This window comes from Pinus tabuliformis, chromosome Q (genome assembly GCF_031772625.1).
Source record: "Pinus tabuliformis cultivar Carrire ecotype Pingquan chromosome Q, CPIR1, whole genome shotgun sequence".
Lineage (NCBI taxonomy): Eukaryota > Viridiplantae > Streptophyta > Pinopsida > Pinales > Pinaceae > Pinus > Pinus tabuliformis.
Window position 1 is genome coordinate 1,228,496,611 of NC_142296.1, and position 23,710 is coordinate 1,228,520,320.

The window sequence follows — 23,710 nt, forward strand, 5'->3', positions numbered from 1 at the left end:
TTCCAACAATTCCAGGATACATGGGATATGCCTCTCTATTTTGCCCAGCCTAATATCTTGTTTTTGGAGTTGAAATTGAATTTTCTGGAATTCTTGTTTGTAGCTCGGAATACCTTGAAGAGAAACAACCATACCCACCAAGATCTTCTCCATAGCCTTGCCCAACAGGATTTTCATCAACCAATAGAGGTATAAGATTTGTTTGAATTGCGTTATCCTGCCTCTGGTGTTGCCAGGGTCCGAGACAAGGTACCCCCACTCTTCCATGTCCTCCTTAGTCTCGTTGCCATGCTTAATTTCCTCTTCTCATTCCTCTAAGATTTTCCGAATGCCTTCATCTGTACCTTCATGGTATGCCTCGACAACTTCGTCGATACATTTTTCTACCAGTTTTCTCCCCTTGCGAAGCTCGGGCGTGCTCTGGTCCTTTTCATTTCTGGGCACCAGGGCCCATCTACCATGACCACGGATTTTCACTAGTCGAGCCATGGTGGAGATGCCCAAAACCTGTTCAAAGCAACAATTCGTTACCAAAATAATTCAACATAGTATGGCAATGCTCTTGTCCCTGAGTTGAGTTACCAGTGCACTCCTCCCCTTTCCCTTTGATTTCGGTATCAGGGCCTTCATGGTCAGAGCTCCAATCCCCAAGAGGGACCGACCTCCAGCCACCAACACTGAACCCATATCTCCAAACCCATCTCCTCACAACTGCGGGCGGGTTATCTTCCCCTTGCCATGACCAAGCTAGTGAGTTCTATCACTTACCAGTAGTAGGCCAGCCATGGTTATCAAACCCTTTCCCCTCTGCCCAAGATACAGGTGCATAGCCTCTGGCATTTTCTTTCCCGACTTCCCACCCGAGAGTCCTAGCAGTTCCTTCTCCACAAGAATTTCTAACTATATCCCAGCATTCTCGTTGGCTTCGGCAGTAGGGAACCTCTCCTAGGCAGCAGCTTAACTGATCCCCGCTTCCCTCAGCGCCTGGCTCATAGCTTCTACCCGCATGACCCCTACAGGCATCCCCACTCAGCCCTTGGCCCATAGTTCCCAGGGACCCCATGCAAAACAGCAAAAGTTCAAAATAGAGGGAGGTTAAGGCGATACCCGACAGAAGCAGAGCATAGACACAGAACCAAGTCATTACAACCAAGTGCCACCCCCAATTCCACCAGCAATTCTCGCCTTCCCAATTAACATTCCTAATTTCCCCCCTCCCACCAGCAGAAACCCAACCATGTCAACATTGCAATGGAAGAGATGAGCCGGAAAAAATACCCGTGGATATTTGCAAGCCGTCTACAAGCTTGAGGTTGAGAATGGTATCGCCTGACCCTTCCAGTGCACTAGCTCCCTCGTCTGCGAACAAACACACCAACATTACTCACCTGTCTATCCTTTGCTCCGTTAAGACTTGCTCCCTCACCACATTAGCTGCCACCTTTCCCACCACCCTTGCATGCAATCATGCCAAGGGCCACCATACCCATCGCCTCAAGCGTGTGGGGGGTGGTGGTACAGTCCTCTAGGTTACTCTTCATTACTCCCCACCTATTGTCCCAACCACTGGCTCGCACCCCGATCGGGGTTTATTTTTCCATCTTGTTATCTAACGCATTAAATTTAATTATTACTTATTTTTCCATATTTTAATCTACCGCTTCCATTTTCTTGTGCGGGCGTTTTGATGGGTTCAAAGTATTCTAGCATAGACAAGGGACAAATTGTTTATGCTACTGTTTGCCACTTGTGTTGTTACATTTCATTTTCGTTTCATGTACTGTGTGGAGTAATCAAATCATGTCCAAGAATTCGAGTTGTTACATTTCATTTTCATTTCATGTATCGTCGTGGAATAATCAAATCATGTCCAAGAATTCGATAGATAATTTATTGTGTGGCTTCAACCTGGGTTCTCTGACCCTCGACCTCTTGCTTGTTCCTTTCATGGACGCCTTCCATCGGTCCATATGTTGCTCTTCATGTTATTACTAAGGGGCAACATAACCAAAGTCGTCCATATAATGAGAAGCAATAGCAGACGAAGCCATCCATATAATGAGGGATTCATTGTTCGAATCATCATGCTCTATGGGTGAGTTGGGATGCTTGATCAAGTTGTGAAGACTTTCCAACAATCCCCTAACTTCAAATACGAACACTCCATGAAATGCTTCAATGGCGCACTTTGTGCTCTGTATGCGGAAAAACAACATCAAAGGCTTCTTGATCTATGAAATTAAAGAAACTCTTAGCACTAAACAAAATTTCATTACATTCCTTAATATTTTGTGTAAAATTGGCTCTTCAAATAGTGGTTATTCAGTGATAGTCCTGATAATGTAACATTTAATGTAGTTTTGAAAGGTTTTACAAGGAAGCGAAATTGCAAGAAGCTCCTAGAGTTCAACTAAGAATCCTTTTGGTTCTAGTGTGAGAGTTTCAATAAATATTTCTTCCTTAGATTATGATCAATGAGCTTGGCTAGTGGGAGGTGTAGCATGAAGGTCTTTGTGAAGGTTTCTAGCTCATGATGGAGGGATCTTGGGATTTATTTTGGTCTTCTCATTGTATGTTGGTTTGCATGGTGATTCCTAGCCCATTCAGGAACTTTTCATCTCTTTTGGTCCCCTTGCCGTGTGGACAATGGTCGGTTGTGATGCAACAATCTTGGTCTAGTTATCTTGGTCTTGTTTGTTGGACATTCGATAAACCAACGCTCCCTGTCTCCTTATCTTTGGTGATTCGATCGTTTACTAACACTTGCAGGTTTTGGTCTAACGACAATCGTGATTCCCAACTAGTGGTATCAAAGCATAGGTCACAAGTTCGATACACACCTGGCTCGTGTTGGGGGGGAGATTGTTGGACATTGGATAAACCAACACTCCCCATGTGTTGCGCCACATGGACTAACCGCCTCTCGTACTCCCCGTGTGTTTCGCGACATGGACTAACCGCCTCTCGTACTCCCCGTGTGTTTCGCGACATGGACTAACCACCTCTCGTGGATCCTTATCTCTGGCAATGCGATCAATTGTGATTCCCAACATTGTTATCTTGTATAAAGGTTATGAAAACTTTGTACCATTATTTTTTTTATTTATGAGAAGACCCTTTGTGGTTTGAAAGTCATCGACGTCATTTGTATTCAAGAGTCTGTTGGGTAGTGCTACATGTGACTTCTGGTCTTGACCCTATGTAATATGGGTTATGGGAGTCTTTGGTTTTTAACAAGAATGGAGATTTTGTTGGTCTAATGCGTGATATGGAGAAGTTGTTTCCTCCTTGGTCACTCTCAAAATTCTTGCAAATCCATGTAAATTTGTTTTTTGATTAATATAAAACCTTAATTAAAAATAACTAAAAAACAAAAACAAAAAACAAAACGAAAACTTCAATTTTTTGTATTTCATATTAGTGTTTCACAATTTCTCTCCTAATTAACAAATATAATATCTTATATTTTTAAAATAGATAAACTCTCATAATAAAAAAAAAACTTAATATTTATATCATAATCACACAAATTTTAATAAAATAAAATATATATATATATGAAATAATTATTTTTTATTTTTTCTTCTTTATCTAAATATTATACAATATCACTCTAAATTAAGAGATACACTACCCTTTTATAGTGTAATTGTCACATTTTTATATTTTAATTGTCACTAACATATCATGAAAAACTACATTGACTCGGCGGAAGCGGGAGAGAGATCCGAGATTGAATCCGGAGATGGACGCGGTGTTTCACGTTCCTTGTTTCTTGGGTACCCTAGAGGGCCTGTTGACGCATGGAGGAACCAGAGCCATCGTTGAGCATCCGACACAGCAACCACCTGTACAAGAGATCTCAGATCTAATCGAATACCCTGCCCGCCAAGATCTGTCAAATTTGGGTAACTCCCAGACGATTAAGACCGCCGACAATCTTTGGGGTAAAATAAACAGTTGGAACGGCTTTTTGCTAGGCTGCCTACAGGCCATAGCTGGAAACGAGAACAAGCGTGACAAGGAAGCGGTCTACAGCAACAATGGAACTCGCAGGGTGGAAAATCGAAGACCCTGTATAAGGTATGGAGTTTTTCTTTCTATTGAAAATCAGAAAGCTGATCTGTTTACTATTGGCGTAGATCTGGTTTCCTTTCCGCCATGGAGCCCTGCATGGGAGTCATTCCCATCTCTCGGAGGCACCCGGTTCAGATCGAACCCTGGACAATCAGATCTAGACCTTGTTAAGGTATATCGACCCTTTATTATCCAGATTCAAGGGAGTTCGCTCAGATCGAGATCTGGGCTTTCTGAATCAGATCCCCGCAAGGCAGATCGATCCCGTATGAAAAATCAGACACGGCGCCTGTCAGATCTGGACCCGCAACCATTGATATGGGACATGCAAAAGGCTCAGAACAAAATCTCTGCATCAGATCCATCGAGCACAAGAGTTGAAACTCCGGCAAGAAGATTCCAAGTTTTTGTTAAACTACCGGAAGGAAAATCGAAATTTATCTGGCTTAAAGAATCGGATACTATTAAGCAGGTGCAGGAGATGATCATGAAACAACTAGGTTTCCCCATCAGATCACAAAATCTGATATGTAAAGGCAGAGCTCTTCAAGATACAAAATATCTTTGGGAATACCAGATTGAACCCTTGTCAACAATCATACTCAATCTGAGAATGAGAGGGGGAGCTTCTGTAAATGGCAGGAACAATAACAGAGCTGAAGGGAGTGGTACAAGTGCAGGGAAAAAACCAAGTAATACCTCCTTCAAAGAGATCCTACAGGGGAAAAATAAAGAAGGAACAACATCAAATCAAACAGGGATGGATGCCAGGCCATATATTGTGGAACAACTGGATCATACCCCAGTATATAACATAGACACACCAGAAACAGAGGATTACTGTAATATTTATGAAAGGCAAGCAATAATATGCAGATTTAACAGCTTTTGGCCCAAACCAGTGGACTTATTCCACTGGATCTTCACGAATTGGACCCTGCAATGCGAAATACACCTCTGCTCCAAAGGGTTTTTTATAGTAAAATTCCTAACAACAGCTGACAGGGACGCAATAATACAAGAAGGACCTTGGTTTTGGGGATCTACGGGTCTCTTCATCACACCATGGTTTCCTGAATTTGACGCAAATACAATGGTTGTTACCAAAATGCCAGTTTGGGTGCGACTTCACAACCTCCCAATACATCTCTGGACTGATCAAGTACTAGCTGGAATTGGAAATACCATCGGACGCTTCATCAAATGGGACACACAGCGATTGGAGGAAAGAATTTACACATATGCTCGGATATGTGTGGAAGTAGACCTCAGCAAAGGCCTGCTAGACCAGATACAGCTGAAGCATAGACAGAGGAGCTGGACACAAGGTCTAGACTACGAAAATACTGCCTTCAGATGCCGAGTATGTAGACAAACAGGACACCTACAAAACACATGCCCAACAGCCAAAAAAGACAATCGAAGAAAGAAGAAAACAGAAAAACAAGTGAAGGGATGGCAATTTCCCCCACCTGAATCAGATGACGAGGAGGAAGAAGAGATGGAGACTACAAATCCCAAACAGCCCAGCCAGATGAACACAGAACCAACAGCGGAAGATAAAATACCACAGGAACAAGTAGAAACAACACAAGCAATTACAACAGTCACTATGGACATGGGCAACAACAAACGACATCATATATCAGATTCGTCAGACTCTGATAAAGAAGTCCCACAACCTGTGGCTGAAACTGCACTTGCACTGATAAGTCCAACATAGACACAAGGGGTTTGGAAAAAAGTTGAGAAGAAAAAGGGGCAAAAATTTTGATTTTCCCCCACATGTACAAAATCATATCTGCCTAACATGATACTTCCTTGTATTCGTACACCCTGCGCGGTGTTGACGGATTACTGCATCTTTTAAAAAGCAACATTTTTGACATCTAATTACAGCATATGTCGAAGGCATCTACAACATGTAATTTTTCAATATTAATGAAAGATTACGATTTTTCCAGTGGAAAAAAAAATCATGAAAAACTAATATCCTCAATTCATAATCATCTTTTAATAACAATTATATATCCTCAATTCATAATCATCTTTTAATAACAGTTATATATATATGATTTTGACAATATTATTAAATAAAAAATATTAAATAAAGTTTCAAAATATTAATATCAACTATGATGAGATTAACACAACCCTAATTCTATAATAAGAAATATATATTTCTATATAAATATCTCAATGACCTACTTCCCAACATCAGGAGAATTGAGAAGATGTTTCTAGTACTTCAGTAATAACATACTTTCTCATACACTTCCTAATACTTCCCCTTTATGTATGAGTATGCATGTATAATCAAAACATCTGTAATTAAGCTTTTACTTTGGGTCTTCTAACATATAAAAAGGGTTTTCTACTTTACTTTCTAATTATACATGATTGACACATTACACTTAAAATTATTTTATGAATGTCTATTTTGTATTTTATTTAAATTCTTTCTATTTTAAAATAATTAAATTTACATTCATTTTTTTTAATATTATAAATTAAAAAATTAATATAACTTTTAAATTAAACTTTTACAATTTTTAATATAAATCTTATTTATTTCAATATAAAAAAACACATTTATATTCAAATGATAATAATAATAATAATTAACTATTTTATATTCAAATAGTAATAATAATTAACTATTTTGATCATTTATGGATTTCAAATTTCATTAAAAACATTATTATAATTATTTAAACATAAACATGTTTAAAATTAGATTTTAATTGTACTATTAAAACATTCTTTGATATTAAAATTACTCTTTCAATAATTCTATTTTTATATAATTTTAATGAGTTTTATGATCTAAAATATATTTGTATTCAAATTAGAAAAACTAATATATATATATATATATATATATATATATATATATATATATATATTTATATTTATATTTATAGATTTTAAAAATCATATTATTTTAACTTTCGACGATAAAAAAAAATATAAAATATCATAAACTTTACTAATCAAATCGCTAAAATATCATAAACTTTACTAATCAAATCACTTCACCTTTACGTTTAAATCATAAACCTAGAAAAAAACCTTTGTTTAAAAAGATTAAAGAACAAAACCAAACGGATAAAATTCCTAAAACTATATACGCAAACTGTTAAGATTCTTTCTGTGTAAACAACCTCAAAAACATTTTATTTGAATGCACTCTAATCAAACTTTTTCAACTATAAGCTTATTGCAAGCAACCCCTTAAGAGTTAGTTAGTGTCCAAGCCTCAGGCAACCCATGTATGATATGCGAAATGCATCAATGAGCCGAGGATGTGATCAGAAGCGATGGAGAATCCTCTCTCATCGGCGCTGCAACTGAATACAATGTACTTCAATTCTGAACCACTTCTCTAATGCTTGGTCTATTTTGAGGTGTGTATGAACTGCAAGCCAATCCCAAATACAGCACTTTAATCATCTCATCCTTAATCGGAGATGAACACTCGCCGAGTCGCCGGACGCGCCTCCCTCGAAAAAGTGAGGAGAAACAACTCTCAAGGGATTGCCATCGCCAATAGCATCCACCACCCACTGTCGAAGTGTCGTTCTTCCATCCGAAAACATCTCACATGTTGGGCTTCTACCGCTCACCAATTCCAGAAGGACGATACCATAGCTGTATACGTCGACCTTTGAGGTGATTTTCGAACCAGTTGCATACTCTGTAACACACAAAGCCAAACACATGCAGGATCGAACTTCCATAATCAAAATTAATAAATTATAGAAACACAAGTAAGAGGGTCGATTATCTTGTCTGCACCTGGTGCCATGTAACGGATGGAACCCCTAATGTTGGAGGTACTGAATCCGACACTCATGTCGCCATATTTCAGAACTCTTGAGAGCCCAAAATCAGCCATTGCAGGTTTGAGGTCGAAATCAAGCAAGATGTTGGAGGGTTTGAGATCACAATGAAGAATAGCTTCTAAACCCTCTTTGTAAAGATAAAGCAATCCATTCGCACTCCCACTGCGATACTCACCACAGTTTCCCAATCCAGAATTTTCTCTTCTATATGCCTCGCCAAGGTTCCATTCGGCATCATCTCCATAATCAGCGAAGCCATCCCGGGGCTGTTGCAATAACCCAACATTCGAACTAAATTCCGGTGCCGGGTCATGCCCAATACCCGCAATTCAGCGATTAGATTACCGTGCAATGACTCCATGCTTGTATCTTCTTTAAATCTTTAATGGCGACCTCCAATCCATCAGGAAGGCAGCCTCTATACACTGTTGCTGTTTTCCCAGAACCAACTATACTCTGTGGATTAAATCCTCCAGTGGCCTCGAACAGCTCGGTTGTGGACATAGTCTTTATCCAGTTGGCGTTGTCTAAGATTCCTGCAGAATATTTCGTGGAGGCAAGATGCATAGCATTCTCCTTCTTCGACTTTGCTCGAGCGCTGATAAAACAGAACGCTGAACCTGCTGCGATGATTCCCACAAAAGCTAAGGCGGAGAATATTAAGGCCAATCTCTTCCCTTTGTTAAGTCTGGGAGATGAGGAAGGGGTCGAAGCTGCAGGGCAAGCTCTGCCGAGGATCGGTCCGCATAAACCTTTGTTTCCCAAAAAAGAAGCGGCTGTAAGATTTTGGAACGCGCCCTTGTTAGGAATCGGCCCCGACAGACGGTTGCAGGAAACATTCAGAGAGCGGAGAGTTGCCATGTCGCCGAGGTATGGTGGTATTGAACCGGACAACCGATTATCAGAAAGATCCAAATCTGTGAGAGTGATCATGGATCGAAAGCACAGCGGAACTTGTCCGTCAAGGCGGTTGCCCGAAAGGTTGAGATGAAGCACCTCCACGCAGCTTCCCAAACTGGCCGGAATCTGACCACTAAAAATATTCCCTGCCAGGTCTATGTTGGTAACAAGCATCATGCCTCCGATTTCGGCAGGAATGTTGCCTTCAAGTAGATTGCGCGGCATAGAAAACGATTTATTTGCCTTAAATTTGCAACAGCAGGAGGAATGGTACCTCAAAGCCGATTGTGGCCGAGAATCAAGTCTTGCAGGTGAGTACGGTTGGACAGGCTCTCTGGTATCGTACTGCTCAAATTGTTGTTGTCACGCCCCTACACCTGCGGTAGTCTTCCAACCACTTGTAGCAAGGTGCGGCACCACCGAACGCTTTCTTTTCACCAATACTAACATTCGTGGACTACGCCTACTTCCACATTAACATTACTTACTTGTGTTTTGCAACCAAGTAAACATACAATTATCCTTTATACTTAATGAAGCCCATACTCATTCATTATCATCATGCAATTATAACAAGAACATCAACAATTGCAACAAGTATAAAGGGGAGGGGCAACTCCCCGTAATGTGAGTCTGCCTGACAATATATTAAGAATATCAGCTTACAACATACAAGTGTGTCTTGCTAAACCAAGTCTCACACTTAGCCAAATATTACAGAGAGGCAACCCTGCCTTTTACAACCGTGTACACCTCTTACACGAAGGGCGGTGCTCACCCGAGTCACCTAGATACCCTTGCCAAGTCCTACACAATTCTGCACATCCACCGAACCCCGGGCACACCTTGCCCACACCTCGACCGGCTCAAGACAACCTCCAAGTGCACCTCCAAGTAGTGTGCATGAGCTATGCGCAGCTCTACTTATATTTGCGCACTTCTTGTTTTACCTTTCAAGCTATGTGTAGAAGTGATGGAAGAATTCAATGTCCAAATGAGCTCTCCTCATGTGTTATATATATGCTTCTTTGCGTGGGTTTACATGGGGTCGGCAGCCCCTTGGCCGACCCCCAAAGCCACCATAATATGCCCACAAGACTCCTTTACAAGTCGGCTTGCAAGCTCCCTTAACCATCGTATATATATCGTCCAACACTTAGTCGCATTTCCCAAGTGTCGCATATTGTTTCAGCTTTCGTCGCATTAAACTCATGTGTTCGTCGCTTTGTCGTTCAGCCTTCGCCCAAGCGCCCGCCCACGCGCCCTCGTGCACGACTTTGCCGGCGCCCGTTGCACTCGCAACTGGAGGTCCTTACATCCTCCTCCACCTGAAATCGTTGTCGTCCTCGACAACATACCATCCCGGTAGCCATCCACCAAGATCATCATCATCCATGATGTCGACCTTTCCACACAAGGCAAACATCCTTGCAACATATGTAGAGCCTCATCTCCATCATATCTCGACTTAGTGACCAACTGCCACTAAGCTCACCATACCAAGGTATGTACCTCAACGGTATGCTCTCCATCAGATATCATCTCGATCCATGATCATTGACCCCTCTGCCACAATCTCCACTGCAACATCTCGTGTCGACCTCATCATGTGTCCCTATGTGAACCTCTGCCATGATACTCCAGCACGATGCCAACATATCTCTGCACACTTCCGGACCCCATGTCTGAACTAGTTGGGTAGCTAATCCAACCATCACGCTCAATCCATGAGAGTGAACATCCTCATGCCATCATCAGTTGTTCCTCAAACATCTGCCACATCCTTGACTCCTCAAGAATCTACCTCCATAATCCATGCTCAAGTCCATGGAAACTCCATCCATCTCATCTACAACATGTCATGATGCTTGATGCCAAGCCATCCCTGCACCATCAATCATACCTGCTCAAACATGTTTAAGGACTCACTGCCATGAGCAGCTAACAATGAGCCCCATCTTCTTCATCCATCTAAGAAGATGTAGAGGGAGTAGAGCCTGAAGGCACTCCCTTACTAATCAACTCGATCCATCTATCAGGATCCTCAATTTCCATCCTTTGTAGATAAGCAACCCGGTCTTCCCTCTGGACACCCGGCTTCACATATACCTCCTCATCATCATCATCATCATCCTCCACCAACTCTAGCCTTCTTGTCAAATCCAAGATGCTATCTGAAAGTGATATAATGACCAATGACTGCTCCACAAGCTTTGTCTCAACGCTAGACAACCGCTTGTTCACCTTCTCCTTATCCTCCATTTGCATCACTCCCAATTTACAATTAGGGCTTGTCACACCAATGGGTACATCTTCCCTTCCATCATAAATGTAGAGCTTCTTCAAATGTGGAACAATCATAGCATCAAATTGTTTCATAAACTCTATCCCCAATACAACCTCATAGTCATCAATCCGTACTATAGTGAAGTCCACCTTCCCAGTCCATTCACCAAGTGTAGTGTCCACCCTTTCAGCTATACCAAGAATCTCAATAGGAGGAGAATTCACTGTCTTCATTTGTGCCTTTGCGGTACAAATTTCAGTCCAATTCTTCTCGCACTATCTTCACCCATGAAGTTGTGAGAAGCCCACTATCCACCAGAGTGAGCACATCAACACCTCCAACCTTCATTCGAACATACTCCAACTTGTTCCTTTCAGGATCCCTCTTAGAGGCCACCTCCGTAGTAGCAGAAGCACCAAGTATCTACATCATCCCCACATAAGCATCTTCATTCTTTCCATCAGACTCAACCTTCTTCTTCAAGGCTTTGAGATGCCTTACCTCAAGAGCTAGGCAATCCCACTTTTTCTGGTTCAATTTCTGTCTTATCTCTAGTTCCTTGAGTTCTGCTTCAAGCAAGTCCACTTCCTTTGCAAGTTGATAGGCTTCCTCCTTATTTCTATCAGAGACCCCTTCCTTGACCAAGGCATGAAGAGCATCCTTTGTTTCAAACAACATTTTTCCACATTCTGCAAATCCTTGTTTTACTTCCTTTGACTCTTCAAGTAGACTTCCTTCAAATTCTTCGAAGGTTGTAGAACCCAATTTTCACAAGATAGACATCTTTACCAAGTCACCTGCAACCTGAACCGACCCTTGTTCCACTTCGTGTGAAACGGCTTCCTTCACTTGCAAGTACCTGTCACAAGAAACCCTGCTCAACAACTTCACCCTTCAATACCCGGAATCAGCTGCTCTGATACCACCTGTCACGCCCCTACACCTGCGGTAGTCTTCCAACCGCTTGTAGCAAGGTGCGGCACCACCGAACACTTTCTTTTCACCAATACTAACATTCGTGGACTACGCCTACTTCCACATTAACATTACTTAGCTTGTGTTTCGCAACCAAGTAAACATACAATTATCCTTTATACTTAATGAAGCCCATACTCATTCATTATCATCATGCAATTATAACAAGAACATCAACAATTGCAACAAGTATAAAGGGGAGGGGCAACTCCCCGTAATGTGAGTCTGCCCGACAATATATTAAGAATATCAGTTTACAACATACAAGTGTGTCTTGCCAAACCAAGTCTCACACTTAGCCAAATATTACAAAGAGAGGCAACCCCGCCTTTTACAACCATGTGCACCTCTTGCACGAAGGGCGGTGCTCACCCAAGTCACCTAGATACCCTTGCCAAGTCCTGCACAATTCTGCACATCCACCGAACCCCGGGCACACCTTGCCCACACCTCGACCGGCTCAAGACAACCTCCAAGTGCACCTCCAAGTAGTGCGCATGAGCTATGCATAGCTCTACTTAAATCTGCGCACTTCTTGTTTTACCTCTCAAGCTATGCGTAGAAGTGATGGAAGAATTCGATGTCCAAATGAGCTCTCCTCATGTGTTATATATATGCTTCTTTGCGTGGGTTTACATGGGGTTGGCAGCCCCTTGGCTGACCCCCAAAGCCACCATAATATGCCCACAAGACTCCTTTACAAGTCGGCTTTCAAGCTCCCTTAACCATCGTATATATATCGTCCAACACTTAGTCGCATTTCCCAAGTGTCGCATATAGTTTCAGCTTTCGTCGCATTAAACTCATGTGTTCGTCACTTTGTCGTTCATCCTTTGCCCGTGCGCCCGCTCGAGCGCGCGCCCGCGCGCCCTCGTGCATGAATTCGCCGGCGCCCGTCGCACTCGCAACCGGAGGTCCTTACAGTTGTGGTCAAGAGAGAGACTAGCAAGTTGCGTCAAACCGCGGCCAAGTTCTTCTGGTATACGCCCACTGAGCCGATTTCCAGAGAGCAAAAGCTGGGCCAAGTTTGAGCAATTTCCTATCTCCGCTGGTATCCCTCCGCTTAAGTCGTTATCCAATGCCACAAATCTGGTGACCGATTTTAAGCGACCATAGACGGTGGGTATACTTCCTGTTAGCAAATTACCCCTCGCATTCAGGTACTGGACGTTTGTAAGATTACCTAGCTCGGGTGGAAGGGAGCTTGTGAAGGAATTGGCACTCATCAGAAAAACACCCACATTAGAGAGCTGTCAGAGAGATTTGGGGATTGTGCCCGTTAGCTTATTACAGTAGATGGCGAGGAGTCTGAGTGTACTAACATTCCCAAGTGCGCTAGGTATGGGACCTTCAAAATTGGCTACATCTATGAAGAGTGTCTCGAGGTACCGTAATTTGCCCAATTATGCAGGAATTATACCGGACATCCGGTTGTTTTCAATCATCAACGAACGCAATTGAGTGCAGTTGGAGGGAATCGATGTGGGAATAGTACCCGTGAGGTCATTGAAGTCTAAACACAGGTATTGTAATCTAGACAACAAACCCAACTCTGGAGGTATAAGTCCCATTCAACAAGAAATTAAAACACAAGTTTAGCACAACAAGCTTTGTGTTGTTTGATAGATCCACCGAAATGTGACCCACGAAGTTGTTCTGACAAAGGTTTAGATGGTATAGATTGGACAGCAGACCAAGCCGAGGAGGAATGAAACTACCGAGGTTGTTGTACGAAAAGTCTAGATACTAAAAAGCTGTGGAATTGAAGAGATTGGTGGGAATGGTGCCACTGATTTCGTTGTGGGAAAGCGACAGAATGGAGAGCGAGGAAGTAGGTCCTCTAAAGAGAGAAGAAGGAATGGAACCCCTGAGACTGTTGTACAAAAGGTTGAGCGATGCCAAGTGGTGGAGATGGCTCAATTCCGATGGGATTGAACCGAAGAGGCTCTTGTTTTGCAGATTCAGAGCCACTACTTTCCGTCGATTCTTCTCGTCGCAGGTGACTCTAGTCCAATTACAGAAGTTGGTGATGGACGGTTCAACCCAGTCATCTAGCGACAAATAATTGTAAGTTTGTTTGATTGCTAAGAGGAGTTGGGCATCCCGTAGAACATTTTTGTAATTTGCCTCCGATGCACATACTGATACCAAAATCATCTGTAACCCCAACCATAGGAGCGGAGCATTGAGATTCCTTTGGCCTCTCATCATGAGAAGATGTTAAAAAAAACTGTGACTGCGGTCACATAAAACCCTAGGCCCTGTGTGCTCGAAAGCCTAAACAAACCCACTTGCATTGCGTAATGCGCTTCCCTGAAATAAAATGTGATACTAGGTGCTCTATGATGGATGATGACGCGGGCCTGTCTTACATGATGTTTCATTTATCTATTTTTGGAGTAGCCTACCCAGGTGGAGGAATGGTCCGGTTTCCGTCGCCGCCTAGAAAAACCTACGGCTCCAGCCGCCAGCAATTCCTCCGCCCTCCGCCACCCTCCGCAGCCTCCGCCCAGCTCCGCCACCCTCGACTGACAGATTCCTGACAGACATTCCAGGAAGTTAATTCTATTAAGGATACGGTTGAGGATATTTTTCCTACATCTAAGGCTTGAGATTAGCTCACCCTCGATTCCAGGAATGTTTATATACAGTTTCTAATTCTCCTCTAATCGTTTTGTAATTATCCTGTAATTTGATATTATAAATAAAACACAGTCACCACGATTGAATGCGCGGTGGTTTTGATACATCTTTCTCATGGTATCGGAGCTTTGAATTGAAGCACAGCAATGGGCATGGGTATCAGATGCTGAGCTTATGGTTGGCTTGAATTGAGCAGAGCAGAGCACGCATTGTGTTAAGAACGACACCTGCCATTGGAACTACTCCATCGGATTAAACATCCTCTCCTCCATCCTGTCAGTCACTCATGGCCACCGAAACCTCCTCCAATTCTCAATCCTGTGAGACACCCATGGCCACCGGACGCTCCTCCAATCTTCTTCCTTTCAATACCTTAATCCACATGATCACAATCAAGCTTTCCTCCACCAACTATCTCCTCTGGAAGAGTCAATTGCTTCCCCTTCTTGAGAGTCAAAATATGCTTGGTCATGTCGACGGCACCATCATTCCTCCCCCTCAATTTGATTCTGCCACTCCTCAGACACCCAGTGACAAACACTTGGCATGGAAAGTTGCTGATCAGAAAATCCTCTGCCTCCTTCGTTCCTCTCTCACCGAAGAAGCCATGGCAGAGGTTGTTGGGCTTACCACAGCACGAGAGGTCTGGCTTACCTTGGAGAATACCTTCAATCACCGATCGAAGGCTCGAGAAATTCATCTCAAAGATGAACTTCAATTGATGAAACGCAGTACCAGACCTGTTGTTGAATATGCCCGCTCTTTCAAGGCTCTCTGTGACCAACTTCATGCGATTGGTCGGCCTGTGGATGACACCGACAAAATCCACTAGTTTCTCTGTGGTCTTGGCACCGATTTCTCGAGTTTCTCCACTGCGCAGATGGCGCTCACCCCTCTTCCTTGCTTTGCAGATCTGGTTTCCAAGGCTGAGAGTTTTGAACTCTTTCAGAAATCTCTTGAACCCACTGCCCCTCCCACTACAGCGTTCACTGCCACAAACCGAGGTTCTGGCCGATTCTCTACAACTCATGGTCGTAACTCCGAGGGTCGTCGCACTGGCCATGGCCGCACCTCCTCTGCAACTCATGGCCGCTTCTTCTCTGGTTCAGGTCGTCGTCCTCCTCGCTGCCAGATATGTCGTCTAGATGGTCACTATGTCGATCGGTGCAACCAGAGGTATGCCCGAACTGAGAATAGCACCCATCTTGCCGAAGCTTTTGCAAGCTCTTGTTCTCTCAACGACTCAGCAGGCCCTGATTGGTTCCTGGACACTGGAGCTTCAACCCACATGTCCATAGAACCATCTATTTTGGATCAGCCAACTCAGTACACTGGTAAGGATTCTGTAATTGTGGGCAATGGTGCCTCTTTACCCATTACTCATACCGGTACAGTCTCTCCTACCCCAAATATTCATTTATTGGATGTTTTAGTTGTTCCCCATCTCACCAAAAATATCCTTTCAATTAGTAAATTAACATCTGATTTTCCTTTATCCGTTACATTTACTAATAACCTTTTCTCTATTCAGAACCATCAAACGGGAAGGGTGGTGGCAACCGGTAAGCGTGATGGCGGCTTATACGTGCTGAAGCGTGCCAACTCTGCTCTTATTTCTGTCCTTAAAAATAAGAATTTACATGCTTCCTATGATTTATGGCATGCTCGCCTTGGACATGTAAATCACTCTATTATTTCTTATTTAAATAAAACAGGACATCTTTATCTTACATCTTTATTTCCCTCTCCTACACTGTGTAGTACATGTCAACTTGCGAAAAATAATCGTTTACCATAGTCACGTAATGAACGTAGATCATCACATGTATTAGATCTTATTCATTGTGATCTATGGGGTCCTTCCCTAGTCAAATCAAATTCGGGATTTACCTACTATGTTATCTTCATTGATGATTACTCACGATTCACTTGGCTTTATCCTTTGAAATTCAAATCTGATTTTTATGGTGTTTTCACTAATTTTCAAAAATTTGTGGAAAATCAATATTCTGCTCGTATAAAGATTTTTCAAAGTGATGGCGGAGGTGAATTCACTAGCACTTGCTTTCAAGCTCATCTTCGTAATTCTGGCATTCACCATCAGCTTTCCTACCCCTATACACCTGCCCAGAATGGTCGCGTTGAACGCAAACATCGTCATGTGACTGAAATTGGCCTTGCTCTTCTTTTTCATTCTTACCTTCCTCCTCGTTTTTGGGTTGACGCTTTTAGCACTGCAGCTTACGTCATCAATCGTTTGCCCACACCACTTCTTGGAGGTAAGTCCCTTTTTGAGATTTTGTATGATTCTTCTCCAAATTATGAAAATTTTCATCCCTTTGGCTGTCGTGTTTATCCCTGTTTGCGTGATTATATGCCTAACAAACTTTCTCCACGCAGTATTCCCTGCATTTTTTTGGGTTACAGTCCCTCTTATAAAGGGTTCTGTTGCTTTGACCCCATCACCTCTCGCCTCTACATCACACGATATGCTCAGTTTGATGAAAACCATTTCCCTTTTCTCGACTCCTCTCAGGCTCAGCCCCTTTCTTCTCTAACCTTTTCCAATTTTTTGGAACCCAGTCCATTACATACTGACCCTCCCTCCCCGTCCCCTGCACCATCTTCACCACATATTATTCAATCCGATCCATGTGCTATTTGTACTGATCCAAGGGATGAGTCCTTGCAGGCTACTGGTTCTTTTGCAGGTCCCTTGTCATTGCCTCCGAGCTCGCCTCTCATTGAGGCACGGACCTCTCCTCCTGTTCCTGCTCCTGCAATTTCGCTCGACTCTCACCCTATGGTCACGCAAGCTAAAGCTGCTATTTTCAAGACCCGCCATCCAGCGAATCTTGGTGTCTTGGGCTCTTCTGGGCTTCTTTCTGCTCTTCTTGTCTCCACTGAGCCTAAAGGATTCAAATCGGCTGCTAAGAATCCTGCCTGGCTTGCCACCATGGATGAAGAAGTTCAGGCCTTGCAAAACAATCACACCTAGGGGGGATAATATGGGGTACCAAGGGAGGTACCCAAGGTAATAATGTAATAATGGGGACCACAAGTAGTTAATAATAATGTAATGGGCCCATGGTATTAGTGGATGGTATGAGGAAACCATGGTAATGATGCATGGTATTGTATGTATGAGGCCTATATAAAGGCTAGAGACTCCACATATGAAGATGAAGTGAAGTATTATTGTATGAACATGCATATGGCTTGTGGAGTGTTCTCCTTCCTTAAGGAGTGAATGTATGGTGTTGCCCTACCTTAAGGGTTTGATCAATAAAGAAGCTTTTCTATCTATTTTGATCTTGTTCTTTCTTGGGTTTATTTCTGTTATCATATATTTTTGGATTAGATCTACAACAATTGGTGTTGTAGATCTGATCCAAAAGATATATGAGAATAGAGAATAACCCAATAATAACAAGATCAAAATAGATAGAAATGCTTCTTTATTATGAAAACCCTTAAGGTAGGGCAACACCATACATTCACTCCTTAAGGAAGGAGAACACTCCACAAGCCATATGCTCGTTCATACAAGAATACTTCTCTTCCTCTTTATGTGGAGTCTCTAGCCTTTATATAGGCCTCATACATACAATACCATGCATCATTACCATGGCTCCCTCATACCATCACTAATACCATGGGCCCATTACATTATTATTAACTACTTGTGGTCCCTTACATGACATGGGTTAACCACCTTATTTATTACTATGGCCCATCCCATTATTACATTATTACCTTAGGTACCTCCCTTGGTACCCCATATTATCCCCCTTAGGTACATAACATTCCACCCCCCTAAACATGTTTCGTCCCCGAAACATGGGAAGAACATAAATAATAAGATCTACTCAAGAGAGTAGTCCACTGATACCATGCACGTGCATCTAGCCATCCAAGAGAAAGGTGAACCCTCGATCTCGCTGGTGCCTCGCTCGCTTGAGATGGAAGTTGACTACGGTAGCTCTTCTGTGTGGAAGTGTAGTAGGTGGATCTTTGTTCCTCGCGATCCGCCATGTGACGACTTGGTTTCCATCTTGATGGTTGTCTCGCTGGGTGATGTGGGTGATGATATGTTGAAGTTTTAACCCACGATGGCTTTTGCTTGACTTCACCCTGCTGTGGTGCCTGTTGTGGTGTCTTCTTTTTCAATATGACTTCAACCACTGAGCCCTCCTCTGATGTATCATCACATGTAACCTTTTCTTCTGCAGCCTCTGTTTGTGTTTGATTATCGATCATCAAAGGCTCATCATCTGATATGTCAGTCCCTTGAACATCATCTGCTTCCGCCTCCATGTGCTCTAACTGTTTATGGATGGAAATATCCTGTAATGTAATTTTCTTCTTTTTATACCATAGCTTCAGGAATTTTTTCTGCACATTAATATTGATAGTACCCACAGATTCCATCCAAGGATATCCCAAAACAACATCGATATTATCCATCTCTGAAGCATAAAAATCACCATGAAACACATACTTATCCATAGAAAGCTTCAAATCCTTATAGATTTGAACATCCTTATCATCATCCTGTGTATGTGCAATTTGTTTTGCTGGGACTTGCAATTTTTTTGCCAAATTGACATTTATGAGATTTTGCTTGCAACTCGGATTTATAAACACAATGATTTTCTCCTTCTGAATCAATCCATGAACCTGCAATAAGGATATACCAGTAGGAAATAGACCCACATGTTTCTCCTTATTTTGTTTTCTAGCCCGAGACCATTGGTCCAAAAAGACTTTTTCAAATTCTGCGTCTGAAAGTTTGAGCATCTGCCGGTAGTCAAGTGATGAAAACCATCTGTCAGCCTCATCTGCCAAATGAAACCGTACTGAAAATTTCTAACATATCCCATATTTAGACTTTATGCTTTGTATGAATTCTTCAATAATAGGGCCATCATCTTTTCCTGTAAACTTTTCCATGAAGAGGGTTTGAGAAAAATTCACTAACTTGGCGAAAATTTGAAAATGTCACAGTTTCGTCAATATTGCTCAGAATCTCTATTATAACCTATTTTTGGAAATAGAACAACCATTCTGCATCTGCCCATGTGATAGAAATCTTGATCCAGGCAATTGAAATTTCAGATCTGCGCTGCTACTCTCCCGCCGTCACCCAAAATTTCTGCAAAAAGAGCTGATTTTAAATCAGCGATATCTCTCTCATCCGGACTCTGATTCGACTGATTTTTTTTTTTGAAATCATGTGTTTTTTCACAAAGATTCCAGATCTACCATTAGATCTTGCAGATCTGGCACCAGGACTTCTAGATCTACGCCGCAAACTCGCTGTCCTAAAAATTGTCTGCAACCCCACTGATTTTTAAATCAGCGATATCTCCTTCATTCGGACTCCGATTCAACTGATTTTTTTTTTTGAATTCGACTATTTTTGCACAAAGAATCCAGATCTATAATTATATTTTACAGATCTTGCACCAAAATGTACAGATATGACTGCAAATTCGCCGCCCAAAAATCCCTGCAAAAAAAAAAAAAAAAAAAAAAAAAAATCTCCACGGTTTGCCCAAGAAAGTGCTCTGATACCACTTGCTGTAGTTCCGATACCACTTGTTGTAGATCTGATCCAAAAGATATATGAGAATAGAGAATAACCCAATAATAACAAGATCAAAATAGATAGAAATGCTTCTTTATTATGAAAACCCTTAAGGTAGGGCAACACCATACATTCACTCCTTAAGGAAGGAGAACACTCCACAAGCCATATGCTCATTCATACAAGAATATTTCTCTTCCTCTTCATGTGGAGTCTCTAGCCTTTATATAGGCCTCATACATACAATACCATGCATCATTACCATGGTTCCCTCATACCATCACTAATACCATGGGCCCATTACATTATTATTAACTACTTGTGGTCCCTTACATGACATGGGTTAACCACCTTATTTATTACTATGGCCCATCCCATTATTACATTATTACCTTAGGTACCTCCCTTGGTACCCCATATTATCCCCCCTAGGTACATAACATTAGGGGGGTGGAATGTTATGTACCTAGGGGGGATAATATGGGGTACCAAGGGAGGTACCCAAGGTAATAATGTAATAATGGGATGGACCATAGTAATAAATAAGGTGGTTAACCCATGTCATGTAAGAGACCACAAGTAGTTAATAATAATGTAATGGGCCCATGGTATTAGTTGATGGGATGAGGAAACCATGGTAATGATGCATGGTATTGTATGTATGAGGCCTATATAAAGGCTAGAGACTCCACATACGAAGATGCAGAGAAGTATTCTTGTATGAACGAGCATATGGCTTGTGGAGTGTTCTCCTTCCTTAAGGAGTGAATGTATGGTGTTGCCCTACTTTAAGGGTTTGATTAATAAAGAGAATCATTTCTATATTTGGATCTTATTATTCTTAGGTTATTTCTATTCTCAATATATCTTTTGGATTAGATCCACAACAATTGGTATCAGAGCTCTTTCTTGAGCAAACCGTGGAGAATTTTTTTTTTCATTTTTGCAGGGTTTCTCGGGTGGCGAATTTGCAGATCAGATCTGTACGTTTTGGTTCAAGATCTGTAGAATCTAATTGCATATCTATATTCCTTGTGAAAAAATAGCTGATTTCAAAAAAAAATCGGTTGAATCGGAGTCCGAATGAAGGAGATATCGTTGATCTAAAAATCAGTGGGGTTGCAAAGAATTTTTAGGGCCAGCGAATTTGCGACGCAGATCTGGACGTCCTGGTGCTAGATCTGTAAGATCTAATTGTAGATCTGGAATCCTTGTGACAAAACACCTGATTTCAAAAAAAAATCAGGCGAATCGGAGTCCGGATGAGGAAGATATCGCTGATTTAAAATCAGCTCTTTTTTTTCAGAAATTTTGGGTGACTGCGGGAAAGTTGCAGCGCAGATCTGGAATTCTAGTGCCTGGATCAAAATTTCTATCACATGGGCAGATGCGGAATGATGGTTCCATTTCTAAAAATAGGTCATAATAAGGATTCTGAGCAATATTGACAAAACTGTGACAATTTCAATTTTTCGCCAATATTTTTGTGATGGCGGGCCTAGATCGCTTTGAACAGGAAGAATCTTTTTTGCATCGTCTCGTATGGCTCCGAAAAATTGGTACAGTGGAGGAATATATTACCGCTTTTGAAGCCTTAGCCTTCCGCACTAGGGGTCTCACAGATGCATTCTTCAAGGAATGTTTTATCAACGGTCTTAAAGAAGCCATCAAAGCTCAAGTTCTACTTCACCACCCTTCCACGTGGAAGGAGGCTTGTCAGTTAGCTCGTCAGGTCACATTGCCTAGCAAAGATTTTATTTTTACAGAAAAGAAGGAAACTAGGGAACCTAAAGGGTTACTTCCTACGGGTATATCCTTATTGCAGATTCATGGATTGATTTGGAAAGAGAAGATCATTGTTTCTATCAATCCTAGTTGTAAACATAATTTTATCAGTGTTAATTTGGCAAAAAAATTGCAAGTCCCAGCAAAAAAAATTGAACATACACAGGTTGATAATGAGAATGTTCAAGTGTACAAGGATTTGAAGATTTCTATGGATAAATATGTGTTGCATGGTGATTTTTATGCTTCAGAGATGGATAATATGGATGTTGTTTTGGGATATTCTTGGATGGAATCCGTGGGTACTATCAATATTAATGTGCAGAAGAAATTCCTGAAGCTATGGTATAAAAAGAAGAAAATTACATTACAGGATATTTCCATCCATAAACAGGTAGAGCATATGGAGGTTGAAGCAGAAGATGTTCAAGGGACTGACATATCAGATGATGAGCCGTTGATGATCGACAATCAAACACAAACAGTGGTTGCAGAAGAAAAGGTTACAGGTGATAATACATCAAAGGAGGGCTCAGTGGTTGAATTCATATTGAAAAAGAAGACACCACAACAGGCACCACAGCAGGGTGAAGTCAAGCAAAAGCCATCGTGGGTTAAAACTTCAACATATCATCACCCACATCACCCCGCAAGACAACCATCATGGAAACCAAGTAGTCACATGATGGATAGAAAGGCGAGACGATCCACCTACTACACATCAACACAGAAGAGCTGCCATCGTCAACTTCCATCTCAAGCGAGCGAGGCACCAGCGAGATCGAGAGTTCACCTTTCTCTTGGATGGCTAGATGCACGTGCATGGTATCAGTGGACTACTCTTTTGAGTAGATCTTATTATTTGTGTTCTTCCCATGTTTCGGGGACGAAACATGCTTAGGGGGGTGGAATGTTATATACCTAGGGGGGATAATATGGGGTACCAAGGGAGGTACCCAAGGTAATAATGTAATAATGGGGACCACAAGTAGTTAATAATAATGTAATGGGCCCATGGTATTAGTGGATGGTATGAGGAAACCATGGTAATGATGCATGGTATTGTATGTATGAGGCCTATATAAAGGCTAGAGACTCCACATATGAAGAGGAAGTGAAGTATTATTGTATGAACAGGCATATGGCTTGTGGAGTGTTCTCCTTCCTTAAGGAGTGAATGTATGGTGTTGCCCTACCTTAAGGGTTTGATCAATAAAGAAGCTTTTCTATCTATTTTGATCTTGTTCTTTCTTGGGTTTATTTCTGTTATCATATATTTTTGGATTAGATCTACAACACCTCTCGCCTCTACATCACACGATATGCTCAGTTTGATGAAAATCATTTCCCTTTTCTCGACTCCTCTCAGGCTCAGCCCCTTTCTTCTCTAACCTTTTCCAATTTTTTGGAACCCAGTCCATTACATACTGACCCTCCTTCCCCGTCCCCTGCTCCATCTTCTCCACATATTATTCAATCTGATCCATGTGCTATTTGTACTGATCCAAGGGATGAGTCCTTGCATGCTACTGGTTCTTTTGCAGGTCCCTTGTCATTGCCTCCGAGCTCGCCTCTCATTGAGGCACGGACCTCTCCTCATGTTCCTGC

General features: G+C 41.9%; 1 protein-coding gene across 1 annotated transcript; it reads right to left on the reverse strand.

Annotated features, from left to right (window-relative positions):
- Positions 1-7,526: 7,526 nt before the first annotated feature.
- Positions 7,527-9,047, reverse strand: LOC149224240 (brassinosteroid LRR receptor kinase BRL2-like). The gene is made up of 3 exons (XM_089388126.1): positions 8,268-9,047; positions 7,876-8,188; positions 7,527-7,774 (listed from the first exon to the last, which is right to left on the reverse strand). The coding sequence occupies exons 1-3, from the start codon at positions 9,045-9,047 to the stop codon at positions 7,527-7,529; spliced, it is 1,341 nt and encodes a 446-aa protein (XP_089244252.1).
- Positions 9,048-23,710: the final 14,663 nt, after the last annotated feature.